This window comes from Coenobita brevimanus, chromosome 24 (assembly GCF_032717465.1).
Source record: "Coenobita brevimanus isolate Jiangsu-jjx chromosome 24, ASM3271746v2, whole genome shotgun sequence".
NCBI lineage: Eukaryota > Metazoa > Arthropoda > Malacostraca > Decapoda > Coenobitidae > Coenobita > Coenobita brevimanus.
This window is the reverse complement of record NC_136977.1, coordinates 413,455-440,970: the sequence shown is the minus strand read 5'-3', so window position 1 is coordinate 440,970 and position 27,516 is coordinate 413,455. Positions and strand designations below refer to the sequence as shown.

The 27,516-nt window shown below is 42.7% G+C and overlaps 1 protein-coding gene across 1 annotated transcript; it reads right to left on the bottom strand.

Moving 5' to 3' along the window:
- LOC145393523 (uncharacterized) lies at positions 1-27,016 on the bottom strand. Its single transcript, XM_080267674.1, has 7 exons — positions 26,172-27,016; positions 25,991-26,045; positions 22,413-22,563; positions 21,567-21,715; positions 20,178-20,393; positions 19,262-19,408; positions 1-9,806 (listed from the first exon to the last, which is right to left on the bottom strand). Exons 1-7 carry the CDS (start codon positions 27,014-27,016, stop codon positions 9,081-9,083), a joined length of 2,289 nt encoding a protein of 762 aa, XP_080123800.1. The 3' UTR covers positions 1-9,080.
- Between the last annotated feature and the right edge of the window lie 500 nt (positions 27,017-27,516).

Here is a 27,516-nt window from a genome sequence, read left to right as displayed (position 1 = left end):
AGGAAATTTTTATTGAAGGACAGATGGAAATAAAACTGAAGTACAGATGATTATCTGGACATCTCAATGACACCCTCCCAAAGCCTGACACATTAGAGTATTTTATGAAGACTAAAGCAGTGTACAATTTTTAATGAACTCCAATGACATAAAAATTTACAACAAAGTTCTATGTCATGTGCTGGAACTATGAACACAAGAGTACAAAAGGCTGATACATCATGTTTTACTGACTAAAGCACATTTGGATAATAACAAAGGCATTGGCAAAGCTTTTGTTTCATTTTCCTTAACCTACCCAGGAAATATAAAGACTACTGGATACCTGTAAATGCAAGCTGTCATTTGATTTCAACATGATTTACCTCAGCTACTCTACACTACACTATATTATGAATGTGTAATTGTTGCTTTACACATGAAGAGAACTGGGATGCAATGATGAGAATAATACAGCACCATTTTGTCTGACCCACCCAGTACAATTTTACCCCTTGAATCTAAGTCACGTCCTTTTCAGTTTATCCTTGGTGCTACCAGACCATTTTATTCAACTTAGGAATGGTCTGTCATGCTGAAGAGGTTTGTCAATGCTGTGTCTAATGCCTTCAATTTAAAAAGTCTGTCTTAAGTTTAATACAATCATCAAAAGGCTGAAGGGATAAAATTAAAATGGCCTCCAGGGGCTCAATGAGTTAAGCATGGAAACCTCATCAGAGTATTCCATCAACCCCAATTTAAGACTGATTCATTAACCCATTAGGAGGCTGATCTGTTGACCCTTTACAGACTGATACATCACCTTTTATGAAAGTGATGTTAACCCTTGTGAGACTGATCTGTTAACCCCATTATGACACTGATCCATTAACCCATTACGAGACTGTTCCACTGACTCATTATGAGACTGCTCCTTAACCTTTGCTGAGACTGATCTGTTAATGCATTATGACAACAATGAAGTGAACTGTACTTGTACTGTAATGCAGGAGCATTTTTTTTTTTTTTTTTTTTTTTTTTTTTAACTGGGTGGCCACACCCAATTATAAAGCAACCCAGGGAGGAATCTTTAGGGGGTGTCCAGCGGTTTTCTCCCAGAATTTTGGGTGGCCTCTGGGGTGATCCGGTATATTTCACGAGTGGCCAGTGGCACCCCTCAGGATATGCTATTGTTGTAATGACTCAAAGGCATACAGCATAATATGCAGAAATTGTACAATCCCTATCAATAATTAGAGGCAATTTACCTCTCTAAGGTGCAAGGGACCAAAGCCAGACCACTGTTGTCCAGTACAAGTAAGGGTAGATGACCAGTCAACTTCCCTTGGTGACATTACATTAACTGAAAAACCTTCCATTCACCTCCTGGGGATGTAACTTATGCCAGGCCATCACTCCAATTGGGACATTCCATCCACTAAACCAATACTACATCTGCTTGCTAAATACTCACCTTGACATTTAAAAAACACCTCTTAGTAATCTCTTCAGGCACTCCTAAACCAGTAGGAGTGTGAAAGACAACCTTACTAAAGCCTAAGACAGCAAGCATTCTGATCTCTCTATGCTTATGTTAACACCTTCAGTCTAGTGATGTATTTTTTATCTTATTCTTGCTTCCTATCTTATTTCTGGTTGTGGAGGGGTTAATAAGGTCTATATCTAACTCCATTGCTTAAAAAACTCTTACCTGAACTGAATAAAATCACCTGTAAACTGCAGGAATGAAATGAAACATAGAGTACTGTATGTCACTGGACTGAAAGGGTTACTACATGTGATAGTAGACTGATCAACAGCCAACTTCAGAGTAGCAGAAAAATAAGTACATAAAAGGTAGCCAGTTAACTCTTTGAATCGGTGTAATGTCTCGTTTATTCTTGCTATCACCTGACCATTTTATGTGGCTTAGGATCAACAGGTGGGGTTATAAACAGCTTGCTACACTACAGTATTTCAGACTGAAACTTTTCCTGAACTGAGTCAGATCATCTGGTGGTAGCAAGAATAAGCTAAAAAGGATATCACTTGAATTGAGGGGTTTCACTTTGTAATCTAATGACTTTATTCTTGTATCCTTGCTACTTCCAGACAATTTTATGTGGCTTAGGAAAGGCCTCTCATATTGAAAGGGTTGATCAAGGCTATATATATCTAACCCCTCCAGCTCAAATAATTTCTCTTGAGATTAAAATCATTCGGAGATGGCAAGAATAATATGAAAGACGTCCCTCCTCAGTAGGTTTCAAATGCGTGAAATTCCTGTTAACGTAAACTGTGAACCGTAAAAGCCACCAAAAAAAGGTACTAAAGTTGATTTCTTGGCCCTTTCAGTCTTGTGTGATTTTTTTTCATTCTATTCTTGTGACTGCTCAATGGCTTTATTCAGCTAAGGAGAGAGATTTTGAACTGAAGAGGTCTGATATGACCTTCACTGACCCCTCTGCTATCAGAGGTTCTTCCTAAGTTGATTAACATTATCCGGTGATAAAGTAACAGGAAAATATGTATATATATATATATATATATATATATATATATATATATATATATATCACAAGATTGAAGGGGTTAAGTACAACAGAGTACCAAAAGATCTGTGAAGCAGAGTAAAATGCTTCATGTCAAATGGTTCTTGCAGGTGCTGTGAATATGAAAAGTACTTCAATGTACATATTCAAATTTCACTTCATCATGCTGGACAGGTACAATATAAAGTCAAAGCACAAGTTACAGTATAGTATTGTACTAGATTACTTAGTTACAATTACTAATTATTTCAGATGCAAAGTGCAGACAAAACTTTATTATAACTGGATGGCATCCCTTTCCTGACAGTTACAAACACAGAATGCTAATGACTTGACATCTATGTGATGAATTACTGTATAGATCACTGATGAACATTTAATGACAACATATGACGACTGTCACTAACAACACTGATGATGAAATGCAGCAGGATACTGACAGATATAGGTGGTTAAGAGACTGTTGGGATTATAGTAAAAACAGTCTCAATGACGACATATTTTGGCACGAACTTGGCACTGTAACCAAATATTATGTAACACTGATCCCTCAGCATGGTTATATCTTTTAACAATTTAATACTTGCCAACTCCTGATAATTTACTTCAACTAAGGAAAGACCTCTTGTAGTGAATGGGTTAGTGTTGGCTGAATCTAACCCCTCCAGTTCAAAATGTCTCTCCCAAGTGAGGAAAAAATAATAATCTGAAGGCAGCAAAGAATATAATAAAAAATACAGTGCCACGCTGAACGGAAAACAAACAAACAACGTTACTAAAATAATGGGAAAGCAAACTAAATACAGGTGCATGAGGAAATGAGAAAAACCAACACAGAAGAGGGATGATGCAATGCTCGTACAATTGCAGCAGCAGCAGCAGCAGTAGTAGTCGTAAAAGTCATTTGAGATTCCAGATCCTTACTTAAATCTACATGTATAGTATTTAATTGGTATGATTTGTCTTCTCGCCTAGGTCTGAAAGTGTACGGTACATAAAAATATACAGAACAAGTATCTTAAACTAGACTGATCTATGTACACAGGAATATGGAGTCAGGGAAATGGCTCAAGTTGGTATGATACTGTCAACTGCATAAGAGTTATTAAACCATTCAGTCTGGGGATGGCTTCTCCATTTTATTTTACCCTTCTACTGATGACTTATTCAACTTTGCATAAATTATTCTAATTTGAGGGGCCAGAAGATTAAAACCTTAACCCCATAACTTGAATGATGTACCTGTATTAATTTAGTCTATTTTTCTAACCTCCAAACCATACTATTATGCTTAAAAAGGGACCTAAAGCATCAAGGGGTTAATGTTAGTTTAATATAACTCCAGCTTGAAATGGTGAATAAAACTGTCTGGAGCTAGCACAAATAAAGTATGGAATACATCACTGGAGTGAAGGAGCTAATAAACCTATTGAATATGGGGTCTTTCGTAAGCTAAATAAAATCACCATGCAACAAAGTAGCATTAACAATAAATTGGAAAGGACATCACCCAGATTCATGGGATTGAGAGGTGTGACCTAATAATATTCTCACATGGTAACGTTGGTAATATGGCAATGATTTGTGACGGCAACTTGAACAATCCATAGGTCACTCTCAGGACTTGCCAACGCTGTACCCTTAAATTCAAAACTTTGACAGGAAAACACAAGATCAGATTTCTGAGAGAGAGAACATTTACCTAAGCAATAGCAAAATAATAGTGTTTACTGTACTTTTGCCATCATAATACTGAGGCTATAAATGTAATGAACTTTTAGAATACGAGCTGGGCATTCCCAGAGATCTACAGTTATGTTATGTCAAAAGATTGTCTGTGTTTTGAAAGTGCGGTGCATGAGGTGAGTATATTTTTGTGTGTGTTATGAAAGCTGAGGTGCATGAGGTGAGCAGCTGGTTATTGCAGCCATTTCTCGTGTTTTCCCAAAGTTCTGCAGATAAAAAGTACAAGGTTGTCCAACAGGAATCATGAGTTACAAACAACAGCTACTTCCCAGGTTCCCCTTCTGAACCAACAGGTGAGATTCACAATTACTGGATAGTTCACTGCTAGGACTAATACTAGATTAAATATCTTAATGTTCATAGTAAGGTCCATGTTCTAGATGGCTTAGGAGCCTTGTTAACACTTCTTCCTTTGCAATTTACCCTGCATATTGCATTGCAGAATTGTCTTGGATGCCTTGTATCAATTTAATATCAATACAGTTTTTCAAAAACAACATGCATGATAATATCAATGTGACATAGGCAGACATAAACAGGTAAAGAAGATATGTTAGGAAACCTCCTTAGCTAGCAAGAATATGGACCTTCTTACTGTACTTAATTCTACACAAGTGGCTGCCAGTCAGCGAGGAGTCTATCTCACTAAACCAGTTCAACATGGTGAGTCACTTGCAATGATTTTTACATCTTGCTTAAGAAATCCACGAGGTAGGCAGCCGTAGTAACTGTTCATTCGAGATATCAAGAAGTTTGTACGCCTGAATGTCATCACACACAAACACACACACAAGGGACACTCAACTGTATCACAGGTTTTGCAGTGTGGTGGCTTTGTCCTTTAGTGAGTTCGACCCACTGAATCCAGCCCACTCTATATAAGGAGTAGCAGTAGTGGCTGTAGCCCTAAGTTCATCTGTAATGTGAATGTGATGGGCTTCAGACTCAAGGTGCCCGTCTCAGGCAGCCTGTCATTCCTCCGTTAGAAGACAGACAAAGAGCTGAGGGATGCTTGTTTAACATGGTGTCACTGAATGAAGGTGTCCCGCTCCTGCACCGATATGAGAGGGGAAATGGGAGACTTTACACAGGCAATCAAGATTCTAAAACTAGGAAAAATGATGGGGCAGAACAATGAATTTGGATTCAGGAGGACCCAACTCGCTGAGGGACAAACTCACCAGATACTGTGTGGTGCAGGTAGCTGTCTGTTCCCGCACTGACCCCACCACACCACGCCACCGCACCTATGTGGCCATTCACTTCTTGGTTTACATCCTACATACGCAATTCCATTAACAATTTTGACACACATGACTTTTGTTTTTTAAGTACAATTACAGAAAGTCCTCATTATAAGTCAGAGATATGTAAAAAACATATATATATTGCTTTATAGAAACAATGTATTGTAAGTTAACGGATATTGGTAAATCAGTATTTAAGCTGCACTGGAACTTTCAGGATCAGTTTTTGTATAATGTACTGTGGGATGGGGGGGGAAGAGGAGGAGGGGCAACATCTAATGAGAACTTGCTTTAAATATGAACCCTATAAAATTACTTACAGTATAAAATCAATAAGAAAAATTAAATTATATAATTAAGATTGCATTGTCTTTAAGTACCTGGTGCAGTGATGGGAACATTTACTACAAGGGACAAAATAGTCACTAATGATTCCAGCCAAGGTCCACATTCTCATCAGTACAGGATGCTCCCCAGCACTTCTTCCATACCTGTCTACAGTAAAGGTCAACCTCACTACATGACTCACAATTATGCAATCATTTGTTTACACGATCTTAACAGTTTAGCTCTGTTTGATATACGATCAGTATTTTTAGTTATATGACTGCTATGATTCCCTACACCGCATCATATTTTGATAGTGATTGTTGATGTCGCTTATACAACTGCTACGATCCCTGTGTTCAATAAACAATGTTTTTTTTAAATAACAGAACACAGGAAGAAAAACAAATGATAAAAAAATAATAACCCATACACCACATTACTGGCATCATCTATAAATATCTGTAACAGCTGGACTTGAACAGCTGCAGGTTGAAGTTTGGGGGAAACATCTCCAGGGAAGCGAGTTCCAGAGAGATGCAGTTCAGGCAGTAAATGAATTCTGATCGGCAGAAGTTCTGCAATATGGCTGTGTGACATTCCAGTCATAAGTGCTACCAATTGCCCATGTAGCATGAGGGAAGGCATGGAGAGGTGGCACAATGGACGCAACTTTGTCTGAGCATTTGCCAAAAAAAATATCTGTGAAATAATACAAGGTAGGCAACATTCCTTCTTACTTGTAGGGAAAGTAGTTTATTTATATTAGCTGGGTTATTAATAATTCTAACAGCTTTGTTCTGAATTTTATCTAGTTGTTTTAGTGCAACCTCTCCACATCCATTCCACAAGGGTGAGCAATATTCAAGCTGTCTTTTCAGGAACGTAATTTGATCGTATAGCAAGGTTGGTCTGCATTTTGGTGTCTGGTACATTAATATACAGTATTTCACTACCTGTGTGTTAGCTCTGTATCTGTATCAGGCCATGTCAGGTCCACTGCAGGACCAGACCAGCTCCTCAGGGGGAGGAAGACAGCCAGAAATAACCCTTCCCCACACTGGTGAGGTACAAATGGAGAAGGAGTGTCTGTAGAATGTGATGCATGTAAAATTCAAAGTGTTATACTAAGTATGTCTGTGTCTGCTGTCTATGACTAAAAGAGAGAGAGAGAGAGAGAGAGATGCAGATACCAGACAGCAGATTAATAAGTTGTAACATGCAATATAAACTGATATGGAAGAGGTGCTACAAAGCCTCCCAAACTGACAAAAATATGGGCCCAAGTGACCTAAGGTTGCTATAGGCAGAATTATGAGGTTTGAACAATTCAGTAAATACTTTGCCCTAACTTCAAATGTGGCAGGAATTTATGGGGCGATGTCAGGCGGCATACTAGCAATCAATCCATCAATCACCTAATCCATTATTGTCACATCAGGAGTGGGGACCCATGAGTACCTACTTTGGCCTGACATATACTCTTCAGAATGCTAAAAATAATAACTCTTCATACAACAATGTGTTAGAGAAAAAAATTTAATATTACAAAATAGAGAGTGATGATAGCAAAGGAAAGCATAACTACTGTTTACACTGCAGATCAACCTCATTTCAAAGGTCAAGACAGTGACTAGCATAAAGAGAAATTTTATGTGTAACTTAACCACCTTAATCCGATGATGCCTTTATGAAATTATCCCCAGACAAGTTTTTTTCAGCTTAAAACTTTTGGCTTCATAAACACACTTGTGCGTAGATTCTTCACCTGCAAAGTTTACAGATCTGAATTATGAACTGTTCTGTGGTTTGTCTGTAATAATAACACTGCAGGAAATAAGATCAAACCCTGAAGTGTGTACTGTGAGTGTGTGATTCATATTCCTTAGCCTCCCTGGTATAGTTTGCTGTGGAATCTATATCCAAATGGGAATGCACAGGTCGTGGCTGAAAATGTTAAGGGATATCTCTTAACTCAAAAGTCATTATCTAACTCCTCTATATTGAAAAGTCTTCCCTAAACTGAATAAAAACATCTACAAACAAGAATAAAACAAGAACTACATCATCAGAGTGAAAGGGCTAACTTCAAATGCTAAATTCCATACCCAGCAACCTTTCATTAAACACATTTCCATTACACCAATATACAGTATATATAAAGGATAATGTCACTGACTTTAGTTTGCAACTTTATACTGAGATCATTGATACTAGCATCTTGGTTAAAACAGTACATGAAAGTAATGTCTACTAAGTGATTACTATATAAAAAAGATACTCAGGGACTATAGTGGATATAATGCAGACATACAGTAATTAGAATGTCTATGTGGATATGACACAGGTTCTAAATGAGTAACCGGGGAGATATCAAAAAATGGAATTGCGTGTAGAGAGAACTAGAAACACATAAGCTACTTCTGGCCATGACATGAGACAAGGAGCTGTCTTCTTGAGCACTCAAGAGGCTCCCTAGCACCCCTTCCTTAATAGTTTATACTGACAATTTCTCATTAATATTCTCTCACGCACATTTTCATACCTTTTTGTGGTCAACAAAAATGTAGAGCCACTGGACTTCAGGCAGAAGTTCCCCTCCTCCTCCAGTCCACCATCCTTCTTTTAAGAGACAGTGAGAGTTGAAGGATGTTTGTATGACCACACAAGGGAGCTGCCTACAATATACTGGTGCCACTGTGTGAAGGTGCTCATCTCCAGCACCTTTTCAAAACTCACTGCCTTAGTAAAAACAAAAGATGCCATTTATGTAGATATAAACTTGCAAAGAAGAGGTGCTAGAAAGCCTCTAAGCTGATGAGAAAATGGCCCAAGGTGACTGTCGACCATACTGTACCATGTCGACCTGCCTCCTGCAACACCACTGGACAGGATAATATTTACACCAACACTCACACAAAACAGTACCACAAGTCTTCATTATATGTCAGGGATGTGTTCATCATATGTCAGGGCCATGTTCCATAATATTACAACTGTATCCATAATACTGATCCCGTAAACTGGAGGAAAGTGGCAAATCAGTTTTATCGGCAGCAATGGACCTTTAGTATGCAAGTTTTTTTTCTGTAATATACTGTACTGAAGAAGTAATTCCAATATGGAATTTAATCAACGTGACTTACAATGAGAACTTATAGTACTTGTAGAACACGTACCATACAGGCTTCCCTCACATATAACAAGTTTAGGTCCACACAGCAAGGGTTCATTTAGTGGTATGTCTGGCCCAAGCCATTCGCTGCAGCTGGGCCAGGGTTTCCTGCCGTGACACCCGTTCACTGGCAGTGCGGGTGATGGGGCCATTGAGGTTGCGCGGGGCACCAAGGGGTGTGGGGCCGTATGGTCCCATAGTGACAGCGTCTTCCGGCACCAGGGCCAGCCGCTGGGCCTCGTGCGCGTACAGCTGGGCCACTGCCTGTGTCACACTCTCTCCCGAGGACTGGCCGCTGCTGTCCCGCTTGGGGTCACTCTCACTGCTGAGGGAAGGCGTGCTGCTGCACTCATCGTGGCGCTGCCCTGGTCGTGGTCGTGGGGCCGACTGCTGCTGCCTGGCACCCTGGGGGGGTTCCTGTCGAGGCACAGCCAGGGTTACTTCCCCGGCACCACTGCTCTCACTCCCCCATACAGGCAAGGGGTGTATTAAAGGCCCCATGGAGGTGGCACGGGGCGAGGGGTCACGGGAATGAGGGGTGGTGGGGCTGGAATCCAGGCGGGGTCCAATGCCCCCTGGTGGCTGAAGGCCCCCGGGGAGGGAGGCTGACGAACTGGTCGGGGAGGAGGGGGAAGGGAAGCGGAAGGTGAGATGGGCTGTGGTGGGGGAGGGTGTGGCTGGGGACTGTGGGGGGTGGAAGAGAAGGGAAGCCGTGCCCCCGAGGTCCAGCGCTGCCGCTAACTGGCTACTGTGGCCCGGGCTGGCCTCGGTCACCAAGAGCTGGCCAGAGAGAGAGCATGAGTTGGCCAGGCGCTGCTTCGGCCACTACACACCATGCTTCTGCAACAAAAGACACTACTGAGCCATGCAAGACACCCGGGAGTTTCCTCGGGGCCGGTGAGCTGCTATTGCAGTTGTTAGTCACGCTAAAACACGGTTTGTTCTGACCTGACAAAGATCCTGAATACCTTGCAGTTAAGCTGATGGCAAAGCTGACTATAAGGAGAATTATTCTACCTCATAACTAAGGACCTTCTTCTGTGTGATAAAGGAGACTTGAGAGCACATTTTGTTAGAAATTTATAATGCATATTGCACCTTCATTTTTCTTCTATGTTGCTGTATATTTTTAGCATCAACACAGTTTGCCTCAGTGACATACAAGAGGATAAAAAGGTGTAATATACAAAATAAATCCCTGTGGAAGACGTACTGTAAGTTATTTGTGTCACACAGAACACAGCCAGGCACAGTTCCGTCAGGTAAAAACAAACCAACTACATATACTCAAGTATAAACAGATCAGACAACTTCTATCACTGCAGTGCATCCACCAGTCTGCTGCAAACACTAAACTTTTTGGATTTCCATGGCTAGGCTGAAGCACAGGGATGTCATAGTAATGCTTGGAATCAACCAGCCATATACATCACACATATTAACCCCTTCAGTCCCATGATGTACTCTGTTTTGCTACGTCCTTGCTATCTCTAGCTTTTATTCACCTTAGGACACATCTTTCAAATAAGAAGGGGTTAGATATAGCCTTCATTAAACCCTTCACTACAAGATGTCTTCCCTTAGCTCAATAAAATCCAGTCATAACAAGAATAGTGGAAAAAAAAAATACATCCTTAGTGTAAAGGGGTTAGTAGTGCTTAAAACAGTTCAGTATGGGACAGATGCATCATAATAGTAATCACAGTAGCTGCAACTCCAGACTCATTTGAACATGAACCCAGTGGACTGCAGGCCAAAGCTGCCCTTCTTCTGAAGACTATAATCCTACCTGTCAGGGGACAGGGAGGGGATTTAAAGACATTTGTATAACCAGGCAGCTCCACTGCCTGGTCATACTGGTGCCACCACTGTGAGGCATCCTTCTCCAGAACTTCCAAGAAGCTGCTGATCTGTTTACTACTGCACAAGGTTTGCAAGTCACACCACACTATGCACGTCATGCACCTACTGACAATGGCATCTCTACACATACAATGATATTCACAAAAATGCATATTCTAGGTGGCTTAGGACAGTTCACAGAACTTCTTCCTTAATTATTTATTTTCCATATTACACCCTGGCTATTCTCCTGTATGTTATATGATTTAATACTAACAAAATCTGTATCAATAACATACACAAGGATACTGAGGTATGATGTGAGCAAAAATTTACTAAGAAGAGGCTTTACAAAATCTCCAAACCCACTTAGAATACTGCCTTTACCATTATGGTAGGATGTGCTGTTCTATCCTCCATCTACTCAATGAATTTCAAAATCTACCGTACTGTCAAATACATAACACTTACAATAATATACAGTTCTATGTATCATCAGATACTACACTAAGCAAAGCACAGATAATAATGTACTGTACTTGGTTCTATCACTATCTACACTATGCCTTTGCAAGTATATGAGTCTTGAAAATCCCTGGTGAATGAAGAAGGGTTTTAAAATCTACGATGAATGAGTTCTGCATATATATATGGTGAACTAATTATCCTCTTGAATCCAATGACTTATTTTTTTCTCTGTTCTTGTTACCTCCATGTATTATTCAATGTACAGTAGTTTTTTTTACTTATTTATTTATTCATTTATAATGAGGTTAGATGCGCCCTTCATGAATCTAAGTAAAATGTCTCGTGGTTGCAAGAATAAATTATAGCTATTATAAAAAAAAGTCACCTTATCAAAGAGGAAATTTTTCAACAATGGAGGTCACTACATCACAATAATGGTGATATGCACCAAAAAATCTCATCAAAAAAGCTATGTTCTTCCCATTTCCTAAACAGCTGTACATGACCAATGCTGCATAACTGAAAATACCAAACTAACTGCTCGAAAACGACTACAGTACTTGTGATGAAAGTGTTCCTTTGTAATACTACGTTGCACTATACTGTCAACTACTCAGATGATATGGCACATAATACTACATTCTTCCCATATGCTGCTATCAAGACCAATGCCATGTCTTTTCCTGAGAATATACCATATCAATCTAACTGCCAGAAAAGAACTACATGTTAGGAAAATGTACTCCTTTGTAATACTGTCAATACCTAAGGTAATATGACTATATATGCTACATTCTCTCTAATTTCCTTTAAGTTTACAGAAGATCAATGCTCTGTCTGTAACTGAAAATATACTGAACTACTGTAATTGTTGGAAAAGAGCTGCGAAGCCATTTGTAATACTCAAAACTCTTGTTATATGACAGGTGTGTGTTCCATAAAATGATATTTTCCATATAACTGGTACTGTAAATTGGATGAAACTGGCAAATTAGCTTTATAAGCAGCAAAGGGGAGAGCCAGTCTTTATAATTTACTGTGAACTTAAACAAAAAAAAAAGTGACATAATAAGGACTTTTTATAAGCATCAATGGAGAGAGCCATCCTTTATAATTTACTGTGGGGGGAAAAAAAAAAAAAAAAAAAAAAAAAAAAAAAAAATGGTGACATAATAAGGACTTTCAGTATTGATCTATCTGACAAAAACGAAGTACATGTGGAATGTGTCAGAGGTCATTTGTAATACTGTCAAACAGTAATTGCACATCCAAGAGGATACTGGACAAACAACACTACATGCCTCTACAGGCATTTACCCATTTGCAACAGAGTGTATTACAGTTTACATAGCTCTGAGATGGAAGGAAATAAGAGCTGTAAAGCCTGGAGTTGGTATTCCTGTTTATGTGGCTTTGAGAAAGATGGGGAAAACCTAGAGAATGCATTACAATTTATGGAGCTTTTACACAAACGGGAAGAAACACTTCTAAATCCTGAAGTTTGTATTGCTAAAGCCTTGAACAAATAATCACTTCTGAGGCAAGGTGATGAACATGACAGACAATATAGGCAGTTTTTATTAGATATTGTCTCACTTAAACCTGTTTCTGTATTCACTTAAAACAATAAGATTAACCCTTTTAGTACCATGCCTTTTACCTAACTGCATTTTTGCTGAAGCTAGAAGACTTTAATCATCCATCCATCCATCATCCAATCCTACATTGCCCCACGAGGAGCATAGGGGCCTGGAGCTAGGCAGTTGGTTAATTTTAGAAAAGATCTCTCACAGTGATGGAGTTAACTAGGGTCATTTCTAACCCACTCATTTCAAGAGGCCCTCCCTAAACTGCAAAAAGTAATTTGGAGTTATCAAGAATAAAATGAAAAAGATACCGTAATACTGAAATGGCTAACTATTTCACACAAAATGCCTTTCCTACAGTGTAAAGCTGCAAAAGACCGTCTAGCGGTACCAAAAATACAGCTGCCTGCATGATAAACAGTGAATGTGCCCCATTTCTAACCTGGTCAGCAATACAAATCTCAACCAAATTACATAAATATCTCTGGCATTATGAAAAATAAAATGTAATTGTACTAAGAGGATAAATAAAGAAAGACAAAGCAGGAGGAGAGGTATTCAATCACAGCAGGTATAGTAAACCCTCATTTAAAGCTGATTCACTTAAAACTGTTTCAGGATTAAGTTGGGTGATGAACTTACAGCAACTTACGGTTGCCTATGATTCATTATCACATTGTTCTGAAGTGTCTTGTTTTCTACCTCTCAATTATGAACCAAAACCATACTTCACTTAAAGCTTTTTGACTTAAAGTAAAAATTTACCATGATACATCCTTGACTTTAAGTGAGGGCTGACTGTATGGTAAATCCTCATTATAAGCTAACTTTGGTGATGGTCTTCTTTCATAGTCCACAGCAAATTACAGAAAACTTGCTGACTAAAATTTTACTGCCATCTACATTATGAAGTTGATTTGTCAGTTCCCTCAATTTACACTACTAACTGTAAGAAAAAAGTTGTAAAATTTTGAACATGTCTCTAACTTATAAGGAGGGGTGCATGGAGTCTGGCTGGAGGATAGGCAAGGCATTCAGGTTAAATATAAACCAAAAAAGAGACTACAGGTTGACATTCAGATCTACGGAAAGACTAAAGAATATTAAAATTAGGAAATTTATAGAAAACTATAAAAACGGATCAAAAAGACAGATCAGGCAGAATAATGCTAACTAACAGAAAGAAACTTATAAGCATATAAAAAGTCATACTCAGAATATGGATTGAAAAAGTACGATAAAAAAAAGTCAGACTAATATAGATCTGGCAGTCAGAGAGAGAGAGAGAGAAAGAGAGAGAGAGAAGCAACTGACCAGCTCTTATGGACCATATCTGGTCAGTGTTTCTTAATCCTTTCAGTATGATGATGTATTTCTATTTTACTCCATCTATCTCCAGATATTAATATATATATATATATATATATATATATATATATATAATAATTTTTTTTTTTCCCAATGCAGGAGAGCCCTCTGTAGTGAAGGGGTTACTGAAAGCTGTATTTAATTCTTCAAGTTTAAGAAGTTTCTCATAAGCTGAATTAAACTAAACTGTGTAGCTGCAGCAAGAAAAACAGAAATGGCATCATCATAGTAGAAGGGTTATAGAATGGCAAGGTCTGTATTTTCATCAGCTTAAGAGGCTTTTTTGCACCTCTTCCTTAGCAGTTTATTTTCCCTTCTACATATTATTACACTCCTTTATGTTATCTACATGACGAGGGATGCCTTCATGCTATGGTGCCAATATAACTTGGTGGATCAACTGCCCAGTTATACAAACGTCCCTCAGCAATCTCCTTATTCCCCAGTAGAATGATGGACTGCAGGAGAAGGGCAACTTCAGCCTGTAGTACACTGAGTTCACATTCCTATGAGCCTGCAGCCACAACAACTAATATTGATACATTTTGCATCAGTCACACACAAGATATTATCAATGTGACACAGGTAGAAATAAACTAGTAAGGAAGAGGTGCTAGGGAGCCTCCTCAACTGACAATAATGCAACCCCAAACACTGACTCTGTGTATTTAGAGGTCATTAAAGGTCAGGAAGTCTGTAATGAGTTACCCAAGGGGCAGACTTGGCATGAGTGCTTGCTGTTGAAGAAGTTGTTTACAGCCTACCTATGGACTGGACATGTGACCACAATCACCCACTAAACCAGGGGTGCTCAACCTTCTCCGTTGAAGGGCTCAACCTTACACAAGTATATTCTTACATCTGATGATGTTTGGGGCACTGCAAAAGAATTTGGGGCAATCACATGGCTAAATTATGACTTCATAGTCCATTTTGAGATGCCCCAATTATTTGTAGGTTTTTGCAATTTGCAGTAAATTTGTAATATATCCACTCCCCCTCTTGGTGCGCCTCATCTTCCTATAATGCATGTCTATAACAGAACCAAAGGCAGTGAAACTTATTAAACGGCAATATAGATCTCAAATTGTGTACAATCCTAGTCTGATTATTCACTCACAACAAAACAATGACAGGATGCAAATAAATTATACTGTTGACTCAAAAAGGGGCACCAATTTCTATACAGAAAAAAATGCAGCATTGTACATTAACTTCATTTATGAAAGGAGGGTAAATAAATCATACTACTTCTCTCAATAACCATAAAAACAATGATGTGATGCAAATCATTAAATAATGCTGATTTAAATTTGAACACCAATGTCTATAAAACTCAAACCTTTTCTTTTCCTGATAATTTATGATTTTGTTGATGGTTCTGGGATGGAGGATTACAGGGTTTAGTAGCTGCCACTGTTCTGATGCAATGTTACATAGTAATGGAGAATCATTATGTCATTTCATAGCTTTGAGCACTAGTGAATTATTTAAAAGAGCTGGCACTCTTGTGATACATAAGATCAACCATTATCATTATTAAGCTACTGCTATGGATGTTACTGTGCTGGTGCAATATATTTAGCCTACAGGCTGCTAACTGGGCACCCCTGCACTAAACACACACAAGGATTCTTCCTCACTAATATACAATAATAATTGTCCTCCTAACATTTTCCCACTGTTTTAGCCCATTCAGCCTGAGTACACGGTTTTCCTTTTCTTCTGGCTAATACTAGACAACTGTGTTAAGCTTTAGTAAGTCATCCCTGGGCTACAGGAGTTACAAACACTCTTAGTAACCCCTGCTGCCTGTGCCTTTCCCCCCCCCCCACAAGCATTACTGTATATATGCAAAGGTTGAATTCCTATATCACAACTTTTTATATACAATTCCTACTGTAAAATGAGTGACACTGGCTAAGCAGCTTTATAGGTAACAATGGAACTTTGATAGGTAACTTCTCTTAACTTACTGAAGACTTAATTTAATTTAAAAAAATTCAAAATGGGTTAAGGATAATGATCACTGCCTATGTTCTTAATGCCAAAGCATCTTATTCAGCTTCGGTAAGATGTCCCCCTTGACTGTATGGATTAAGAGAGAGGGAAAAAGAGAAACAAAACTATCAAGAAAATATGGAAATGTACCAAAATTACTACTCAACACAATCCTAACTGGATCCTGAACAACTATTTCTCCACCCTATGAGCCTAAAAAAGATGAGACTTAAGTGATGACCTGATATGGATGGATTAGTAAGCCAAAATGAGATTGCAATAAACAACTTCTGCCACAATAAAATGACAGTGCAAACAACAGCCAAAGCACTGCACATATAAAAGCCTCTGGCTGAAAAACTAGCCAGCTATAACCAATTATGGATGCATTCACACTGAGGCCAGAATCAACTTTTTCCAACAAAGATCTTATAGGCACCGAATGGTAACAGCCACTCCTATTTTATCCTCCTGAGTACAGGAGAATGAGGTTAGGCTATCAAAATCCTGGACATCACAATGGTGGTATTTTATGACTTAAATGCCTCCAGTTACCACCTGGGGATCGAATCAATGGAAGGCTGCCACTGCAGTTTGGGTGTTCTAGCCACTTAACAGTACTGTAACTGGATAAAGCAAAATCCCCTTTCATTGCTGCACATTCTGGGTGTTCTGTTTCTCAATGTACATCTAGCAGGAGAGTTAGTCTGCCTAAAATGTGCCCCAGTGAAACATGAGATTCCCTGTCCAATTTTTTTCCTGACCTGCAATGCATGATACGGCAATTTGCACCAGGATATGTCCAATTCCAGTCAAATGGGCTGGAGTCACACATCCTGATCCAAACTGTCCTGTTCTGTAGAATAAATTTATAGAAGTTGTTACTACATCAGCAACAAATATGGCAGTTATTTTTACTGTGAATTTGTGGACATCATTGAATCTGTGGACATTATTCAACAACTGTCCATCTACTCCATATACTTTCAGTATCTTCCACAGACTCTGTTTATCTACAGTCATATGTATTCTCTAGATCCATGAAGGTAGCATACAATTATTTTTCCCCTGGAAGATCATCTAGTTTCAAAGGACAAGCCATTTCTGAATGCCAGGTATAATATATGTGACAGCAAGAAATGGAATGTCCAGATTTTCAACCAATAAAACTGAATATACTTTGTTCAGTTTGTAATCTGGCCATCACAACTGGACAATCAGCATCGGAATGCAACTTCATTCTGGCCTCAATATGAAAATATTCTTATTCTGCACTGTCACACAGTTTTCACGACTCCTACAAACTTGAAGAGAAAGCAATTACTCACACACACACTTATTAGATACAAAATACACTATACAGCTAACAAATATACAATAATAAGACGATGTGATGGTAGTAAAGTTGTATGATCTCTGGGGAAGTAAAATATGATGGGATGGTGAGGTGCAGCAGGGTGAGGAAGAGTGAGTTGAGGATGTATGAGACAGGATGAGGTGTGGCAGGGTAAGGCAGAGCATGATGAAGCTGGATAAGGCAAGGGAGTATGGGCCAGGGTGAGGTGAGCAAGAGTAGGAAAAATGAAGTAGGGTGTTGTGAGGCAGGGTGTGGTGAGGGGGTATGAGGCTGGGTGAGGCAAGGTGAGGTGAGGCAGGGTTAGGAAGGGTGAAATGAAAATGTATGAGACAAGGTGAGGTGAGGAGGGGACAGGTAAAGTGCCATAAGGGAGAATGAGACAGACTGAGATGTGGCAAGAGTAGGTGAAATGAAGTAGGGTGAGTCATAGTAATGTGGAACGGGGTGAGGTAGGGTGCAATGACATGGGGTATGGCAAAGTAAGGTGAACAGAGTGAAGCAGGGTGAGGGAAGACAGGGTAACAATGGGTATAGGGTGAGTTAGGTGATGTATGGCAGAGTGATGGAGTGGAAGGGAGAGAAAGGGTGATTAGGAAATACTGACCTGGGCATAAAGTATCAAGAGAGGGTGATGGGATGGGTGGTAGGGTGACGAGGGTGAGAATGGGGTAAAATATCTACGGTTATATGTAGTCAGGGTGTGAGGCAAGGAGAGAAGGGTGAGGGTAGGAAATAGGGATGGAAGTGTGTGTGTGTGTGTGTGTGTGTGTGTGTGTGTGTGTGTGTGTGTGTGTGTGTGTGTGTGTGTGTGTGTGTGTGTGTGTGTGTGTGTGTGTGTGTGTGTGTGTGTGTGTGCTGTCTTCATGTGTGGGGTGAGGGGCTATGTGGGTGTGGGTGCAAGGTGTGTGTTGGTGTGGGTAAGGGTGAGTGTGGGGTGTGGGTGAGGTGAGAGGGTGTGTGGGGGTGTGGGTGTAGGTAAGGGGTGTGTGGGAGTGTGGGTGTGGGTGCAATGTGTGTGTGGGTATTGGTAAGCAGTTGTGCGAGGTGTGGGTGTAGGTAAGAGGGTGTGTGGGGGTGGGGGTGAGTAAGGGTGTGTCTGTGGATGTGGATTAGTTGAAGGGGTTGTGTGGGTATGGGGAAGGGGGAGAGTGTGGGTGTGGGTAAGGGCAGAAGGTGTGGGTGTGGGTAAGAGGGGAAGGTGTGGGTTTGAGTATGGGGGGAAAGTGTGGGTTTGAGTAAGGGGGGAGAGTGTGGGTGTGGGTAAGGCAGGAAGGTGTAGGTGGGGGTAAGGAGGCAATGTGGGTCAGAGTCTGGGTCTGGGTGGGTGTGGGGGTGTAGATGTGGGTGTGGGCATGGGTGGGGCTGTAGATGTGAATGTGGGCATAGGTTAGGGTGTGGAAGTGGTTGTGGGCATGGGTTAGGGTGTGGATGTGGTTGTGGGCATGGGTTAGGGTGTGGATGTGGGTGTGGGCATGGGTTAGAATGTGGATATGGGTCTGGGTGTGGATATGGGTGTAAATATGTGTGTGGATATGGGTTTGAATATGTGTGTGGGCATGGGTGTGGATATGGATGAATGGGTTGTGTGGATATGGATGAAATGAATCACTAACCGGCGTCTTCAGGTCTGGTGGTGATGGCAGCAGGTGGGTGTGGGAACTCCCCGCCAGCTTCAGTTCCAGGTCCCTCACTTGTAACACCAGCGCCTGTATGTGCTCCAGTAGCTCCTTGTTATGCACCAACAGCTGATGAGTCCGCGCCTGTACACACACGCGCGTGCAAGCGAACAATAAATAATGATATCTATACTGTAGATTGGTGAAGGAGCTCTCCTTAATATCCACAAATTAAACACATACACACACACATTATATATATATATATATATATATATATATATATATATATATTATATGCAATTAAATTACCTAATAACACGTGATTCATAGCTATGCTGAATGTGCAAGGAAAAGGAAACGCGAAATATCCCGAGCGCTTTCGTGTATTCACATTATCAGTTGAGATTGCTCTTCCCTGAAGATGTGAATACACGAGAGCACTCGAGATATTTCGTGTTTCCTTTTACTTGTGGATATGGATATCAGCACCTCTCTCTCTCTCTCTCTCTCTTTTCTTTACTAATCTTCATCACTCTTACACCCACAAATAAATGTATAATACACAAGTCATACATTAGGCATTACATTAGTTCCATAGAGCCAGCAAAAATACACAATTTGATCAGCTAAAGGACATGATTCAGGAAGGTTCATCATTCTATCTCTTTCTATTTGGTTGTAATAATTTTTCAAAATAAGTGAATATTTGGAAGACCACGTTCGTGCACAAAAACAGTGTGTGTGTGTGTGTGTGTGTGTGTGTGTGTGTGTGTGTGTGTGTGTGTGTGTGTGTGTGTGTGTGTGTGTGTGTGTGTGTGTGTGTGTGTGTGTGTGTGTGTGTGTGTGTGTGTGTGTGTGTGGCGAGGTACAGTGTGGTGCGGTGTGGCACGGCGGTGTGGCGTCAACCCACCTGTGCCTCTAGCCTGGCGGCGGTCTCAGCTGCCAGCTGGTCTCTTAGCAGGTGCACCTGTGACACTGCGGCCTGGGTCTGCTGCTGCTGCTGCTCCAACTGTTCCCGCAGCAGCTGCAGCTCGTGGTGCACCGACAACGGCGTACCGGCCATGGGTAGAGTGTCGCCGGACGGCAGAGGTTCACTCAGGGGCGAAGTGTACGTCTCGCCAACACCCTGTACAACACAACACACATCTGATACTGCTAACAACCAACACAAACAATATTTCACAGTATTTATCAATATCGGTAATGTGAACTCGCAATAAAAAAAAATCACTCATCATAACCAACACTTAATCACATCATTTCACACTATTAACAAGTTATGCAGACCAATAATCTCTATATTACAACAAAACACAGTACAGCACACATACAACACTCGTCATAAAAAACAAACACTGAAACAATATTTCTTTTTATTAGCAAGCGACACAGCATTAACCTGAGAATGCAAGTGTACACCGTGTGTGTAATTCACCGGGTCGGTCAGGATCACTTGATCGTCGTGATTGTCAGCTTTTACCCTCCCGGAAGGGAGCTGAAAGCTCATATAGTCCGATCTAAGGGCAAGGCTGTGACCTTCACACACGCACACACCCGTCCCCTTGCTCAAGGGGGACAGTAACCACCCACTACGTCAGTGAAACTTTTCGCAACCTGAGCGAGGCGCGAACTCCCGTCCACCAGTTGGCAAGCGGGAACGTTACCACTGCACCAGCGAGCGGTGTGTGTGTGTGTGTGTGTGTGTGTGTGTGTGTGTGTGTGTGTGTGTGTGTGTGTGTGTGTGTGTGTGTGTGTGTGTGTGTGTGTGTGTGTGTGTGTGTGTTTTTGTGTTTTACAGAATACCCTGACCAAGTTACAGTTCACAGTAAACCCAATTTAACCTTACTCCACGCCCCTTCAATCCCATGACGCCTTTTTTAACTTGTCCTCATACAATTTTATTAATAATCCACTCGTTTTGAAGGGGTAATGATAACTGTATCTAACTCCGCCAGTTCCAGAAAGTTTAATATGAAGAAAATCGTCTGGGAAGGACTGAATAAGGAGACTGCAAGAGATCGAGCAGCATAGACAGCCGCCATTATGTGACCAAGGCCGACGCATGAAAATCGTCTAAATGCGGGCAGAATATGAAAAAAAAAAAAAAACGTAATGGGACTGAAGGTGCTAAAATACGTGGTGTGACTGAAGGGACTAAAAATACGTGATGGGACTGAAGGTGCTAAAATACGCGATGGGACTGAAAGGGTCTAATAATACGTGATGGGACTGAAGGGTCTAAAAATACGCAGTGGGACTGAAAGGGATAAAAAATACGTGATAAGGGGCTAACGGCTACCTTGGTGAGGATGTCTGAGCCTGCGGGGGGTGCGAGCGGCTCCAGTTTGTTGGGCCGCTGCGTAAGGCGTTCTACGGAGTCCTCATTCACGGAGTCTGTAGGCGTTAGGGTCACCAGGTCCTCTTGCGTGCTCTCTGTGTCGAGTAAATCTGGGGAGGAGGAGGGTGGGGACGCGTGAATAATGTGGGTTCTCTCTCTCTCTCACACACACACACACACACACACACACACACACACACACACACACACACACACACACACACACACGCAGACATTTCAAAGATGAAGTTGGATGGAAAAAAGTTGCAGCAACAATAGCATTACATTACTGAGAGAGAGAGAGAGAGACAGAGACAGAGACAGAGAGAAGTGGAGGGGGGACGTTGACAAGGGTGAAAAAATGACATGAGTGAGAGAGACAGACAAAAGTTGCAACAATAGTATTAAATTACTGAGAGAGAGAGAGAGAGAGAGAGAGAGGAAGTGGAGGGGGGCATTGCCAAGGGTGAGAAAATGACATGAGTGAGACACACAAAAGTGGAAAAGATAACCCGTAAGTAGGTAAGGAGGTGCAGAGGGGGGTGGGTGGTAGGAGGGGAGGGAGTGAGAGAAGGGAGGGGAGGCAGGGACATATGGGGAGGGGAGGAGAGAAGGGGAGGAAGAGGGTGTGAGATTAATCAGCCAGTGAAGAATGACGTAAAGGGAAGAGAGAGGAAGAAGAGACGCGGGGGAAAGGTAGAAAGTACAGGAAGAGACAAGGTGAAAAAATGACTGGAAAATCACATCCGTATTATAATTATCATCATCATCGTCTCAAGTCCCAGATCAGAGATGACAAGAGCCCACCTTTCCTGAGCTTCTCTGTGGATGCGTCTGAGCCATGATCGCTGGCGTGGTCCTCTGGGGGCTCTGGTGAGGGCGGGGTGTCCTTCACAGAGATCTTGTGACAAACCTCAAACGCCTGGCCCACTGTACGCACCACTCGCATCGCCTGGCTCTGTGGAGGGCGAAACAAGGAAAGGGTCAGAGTATGGAGGTGTGTGTGTGTGTGTGTGTGTGTGTGTGTGTGTGTGTGTGTGTGTGTGTGTGTGTGTGTGTGTGTGTGTGTGTGTGTGTGTGTGTGTGTGTGTGTGTGTGTGTGTGTGTGTGTGTGTGTGTGTGTGTGTGTGTGTGTGTGTGTGTGTGTGTGTGTGTGTGTGTGTGTGTGTGTGTGTGTGTGTGTGTGTGTGTGTGTGTGTGTGTGTGTGTGTGTGTGTGTGTGTGTGTGTGTGTGTGTGTGTGTGTGTGTGTGTGTGTGTGTGTGTGTGTGTGTGTGTGTGTGTGTGTGTGTGTGTGTGTGTGTGTGTGTGTGTGTGTGTGTGTGTGTGTGTGTGTGTGTGTGTGTGTGTGTGTGTGTGTGTGTGTGTGTGTGTGTGTGTGTGTGTGTGTGTGTGTGTGTGTGTGTGTGTGTGTGTGTGTGTGTGTGTGTGTGTGTGTGTGTGTGTGTGTGTGTGTGTGTGTGTGTGTGTGTGTGAGCATGTGTAAGTGCGTGTGTGTTATAGTGAGTGATGTTGGGGTACCTCCTCCCTGCGCCAACACTTCCTTCTCCGCAGGGTGCCAACACACCACCCACCCACCCTACCTTCCACCCTACACACCCTACCTCCCTCCACACACACAAACACATACTCCACACACTGCTAACAACACCCTACCTACCCACCCAAGTACACACCTTCCCTCCATATCAACACCCTACCTCCCTCCAACCCCCCCCACACACACCTTACAAACTTACCTACACCTTACCTGCCTACCCAAACCTACCAACCTACTCTTCCTAGCAATGAAAATAAAACTTACCGATCAGTTTTACCACTCCTGAATGAGACGACCAAGGCATGTATTTAATATAGACGGAGGGTATTGGCGCCGCAGTGGTGACATGTGATGGTGTGTGGTAAGCAGAATGACCGCTGGGCTTCAGGGAACGGGCTGTAAAACCTATGCCCAGACTCAAACTCATCAACAAATATACACCTTACCTGCCGTTTTATTACCGTCTCTGTGGGCCGTGTTCAGGGTGGTTTGGGAGATTCCGTTGCACATTTTCCTTAGCGGTTTATGCTACACCATATACTTCAATTTATATCGATATTGAAACGGTATAAATAGCATACAAGAGAATGTTAAGTTGGAAAATAGTAATAAACTGCCAAGGAACATGTGCTACGAAGTCTGTCACTCGCTCAGCCACTGTAAATATATAAATCTTTCTTAAAATAGATGAATAAAATACAACAGAAGAAAAAATATATGAGTAAAATACAACAGATAAATAAAACAGATGAATAAAATACAACAAATGAATAAAATAGACGAATAAAATGCAATAGATGTATAAGACCGATGAATACAGTACAATGGCTGACTAAAATAAATGAGTAACATGTAGTGGTTGTGGAACGAAAAAAGAAAGTGATCGTATCAAAGGGGTTAAGAAGCCAAAACTTAACCATAATGAATAAATAAAGAAAATGAAAAATCAATGATAACTCTGTCTATATTAACTTGTCGTAAAAGTGGCATCTCCATCTCGAATGCTGAGCTGTAACAAGAGATGAACACTAGAATATGGTGCTAATCACGAAGAAGTGCTATGGTAAGCATGTACAGCCGTAATGCTATCTCCTTCCGTCACTGAGCTACAGGAAATCAGCTGCTTAAGGACAAAAAAATCTCCGGAAAGGGAATGAAATATACTGGGAACAGAGAACTATATTGTTTTAAGTTAAGGTGGCCAAAAATTTCCATCTCTCACTGAATTCTGAGTTGCGGCAATATATCAGCCCTAGAGTGTGGTGCTGGTCACGAAGAAGTGGTATGGGATATATCAACCCTAGAGTGTAATGCTAGTCACCAACAAGTGCTATGGGAAGGATGTAGAGCCGTTGTAGAGCCGTAATAAGGTCTTCTTTTGCCACTGAGTTTAATGAAATACGCTGAAAAACGACGAAAATCAGGCCCAGGTCAGACTAAAGTGAGTATAATCGTATATTTGTTTGTGTAGCTCAGCCCGGGGGATTAAAAATGATCTCTATTAATCCTTACATGGCTCTAGACGAGCAAAAATATCCCATTCTGGCAAATCCTTTATTTCCTTTACCTTAACTTCGCCCGGATTTTCGTTCTTTTGCAGATTCCCGTAGCCCTTCTTTGTGACTAGCACCAAATCTTATCATGAAGCATTTTTTCGAGAGTAGCACCGTGTTCTAGACTTGTGTAACACTTCTTCGTGACTAGCGCCATGTTCTAGAGTTATGGAGCACTTCTTCGTTACAAGTACCGTATTTTGGCGTTAATCTCTTCTTACACCTCAGCATTTATGACGGGGAGGAGTATGCAAATTTAAGCAGAGTTAAAATGAATCGTTTATGGACTACCTGACGCACCTGAGAGAAATCAAACGACAGGCGTGCACGGGTAAATGTTACCTTTATTTGTTTTGCGTTTTTTTTTTTTAATTTCAATTCTTCGTGAATTGCTTCCAGTCATATTTTGTTTCTAATCTGTCTTAACAATCTTCGTCTCTTCCCCTTGGTTAGGTTATTGTGCTAGAGAGGGATGCCTTCACGTAGTGGCACTGCCATAACTGGGGGCGCAAGTGCCAGGTCCTTCAACTGCTTCCCTGTCCCCTAAAGGGAGGCTGGTGGAGAGGACTGTAGGGGAAGGGCTTGGGTTCACGTTCATTTTATTTTATTTTTTAAGGCCTCGAGACTTTACAGAAAAACTGACGAGGAAGGTGACTGTTTTTATTACTTTCGATTTTTCTTTTGCTTTCAGTTTTAAGACTGAAACGAATACTGGAAGCAATCTATTAAAAATGGCAGAGATACAAGGGTGAAAAAAAAGAAAGAAAAAAAAAAAAGACTTACCCGTGCACACACTATAGAGCACAAGGGCGTGTGTGGTGCTGCGGCCTGTGTGCGTCTGCGTGTCAAGTTATCTGTATGTGTGGCGGGGTAGACACGTAGTACACTGTTACAATCGTCTTCACTTTCATGTACTACAAGGGCTGAAGGTCGATATGGCACTAGTTTATCTGTCCACGTCGCACGTTTATGAGACGAAGCAACACCGACGACCCTCTTTATCTCAGAACACAGTTACAAGCTGCCTACTTGCAGGTTAAAGCAAACACTGACTTCCAACACACCAACCTCTGTAATACTTGTAAGTGAAGCCGACTGTACTACCCACTTGCTTCCCACTACCACCTTAACAATGGACAATACGTCTTCGCTCGATGTGTAAACCTGACCACGACTTCCTACCAGCCAGGGTATAGTCGCAGGGTGATGATAAACTATACCATAAAGCTGTACCGTACTGTACCTGCAAGTGTGGTGCGACGTACATGCAGGTGTCTGTTCAGGGCTGCTCACCTCTAATTCAATGTCCTCCAGGCTGGGCGCCACGGCAGACGGGTTGACCTGACGCTGTGGACTGTCCCTGTGACTGAGGCTGTCCCTGTGGCTGTCCCTGCGACTGTGGCTGTCCCTATGGCTGTGGATGTGGCTGTTGTGGCTGTGGGCGTCACGGTGTGGGTGGGGGTGTGGGTGTGGGCGGGAGCGTCCGTTAACAATGCCATGTTCAGTCAGGAAGGTGACGGCCTGCTGCACGGGCGATGACCGCTGCTTCTTGAACGAGCTGCTGCGTGAGGCGGGCTTGCTGGGCTTCACGTGGGGCGGCATCCCTTTGCTGCCACTGCCACTAGGGGGCAGCGTCTTGCCCCCCTGCTGCTGCTGCTGCCCCCCGCCCTTGCTCTGTTTGCCGGCGGACATGGTGTCTGGTGAGGGGTCCGCCTCAGGGCCTGCCAGGGGTGGGGCCGTAGGGGCGGCTGTGGTGGCTGGCAGGGAAGGCTGTACGGGCTGAGTGTCAGCGGGTGTGGCGGGCTGTGAAGGCGCCGCCTTACTGGAGGGTGGTAGTGGTGGTGAGGGCTGGCGGGCTGGTGACGGCTGTGGCTGGCTGGCGGCCGTGTGGGCGGGACTGGTGGGCGGGGTTAATGTGGGCGCCGTGGGCCCCACCACCACGCCCGGGGCGGGCAGCAGGCCGGGGTTGCCCAGCATGGTGGTCACGCCCGACACCGTGGAGGAGGAAGGCAGGCCGCCCATCATGTTACTCTGTGAGCTGAGGCCGCTGAGACCCACGATGCCCGCAATGCTGTGGGGCCGACCCAATCTGACCCGCCCTGACCCTGACCCCTGGCTGAGCTGGTGCTTGTGCTGTTGGTGGGCGGGCTGTGGGTGTGGATGGTGCAGGGCGGAGTGGGCGGGCAGTGCGTTGGGGTGTGGGTGGGCGTGGGCGTCGTTCCTGGGGTCCACCTCGGGGTCACGGAAAGACAGCTTCTTGCGGGGTCGGTCATCGGAGACACACATGGCGGCGGCGCTGCCCGGTGGCTGCTTCAGCATGGCGGCTGGCGGCGTGGCGGCGGCGGCGGCGTGCAGGGATGGAGACGGGGGCGGAGGCGGGGGAGGGGGGGCGTGAGGGCCACACCACCACCCACCCCACCACCGGCCGGCTCTCCCTCCCCCTCACCACACCCGCACCATCTCACAGGCAAGGCGGGTGGGGGCGGCGCTACACGGGCGGTATGAGTCAGGTGAGGTCAGGTCACCGCCCCGCCTCTCTCTCAGAGGGCGTGTTGGTGAGGCACACCATCGCTCATGCACAATCACACCATCACATCACTGTTACTTGCCTCACACTGTCTTGTCTTAACTTTCCTCCCTTGTATGTATGTGTGTATGGTTGGTGGCGACCTGTACACGCCAGACATGTGCCAGCAGCTGTACTGTACACCTTCCAGTGACGTTGTGCAGGGACTGCACCCACCCTGAAGGCAAAGTCAACTTCCCGCACGTGTAAATTCTACTTTCTTCACGTCCTTCCTCGTGCAGGTGTGGCGTGG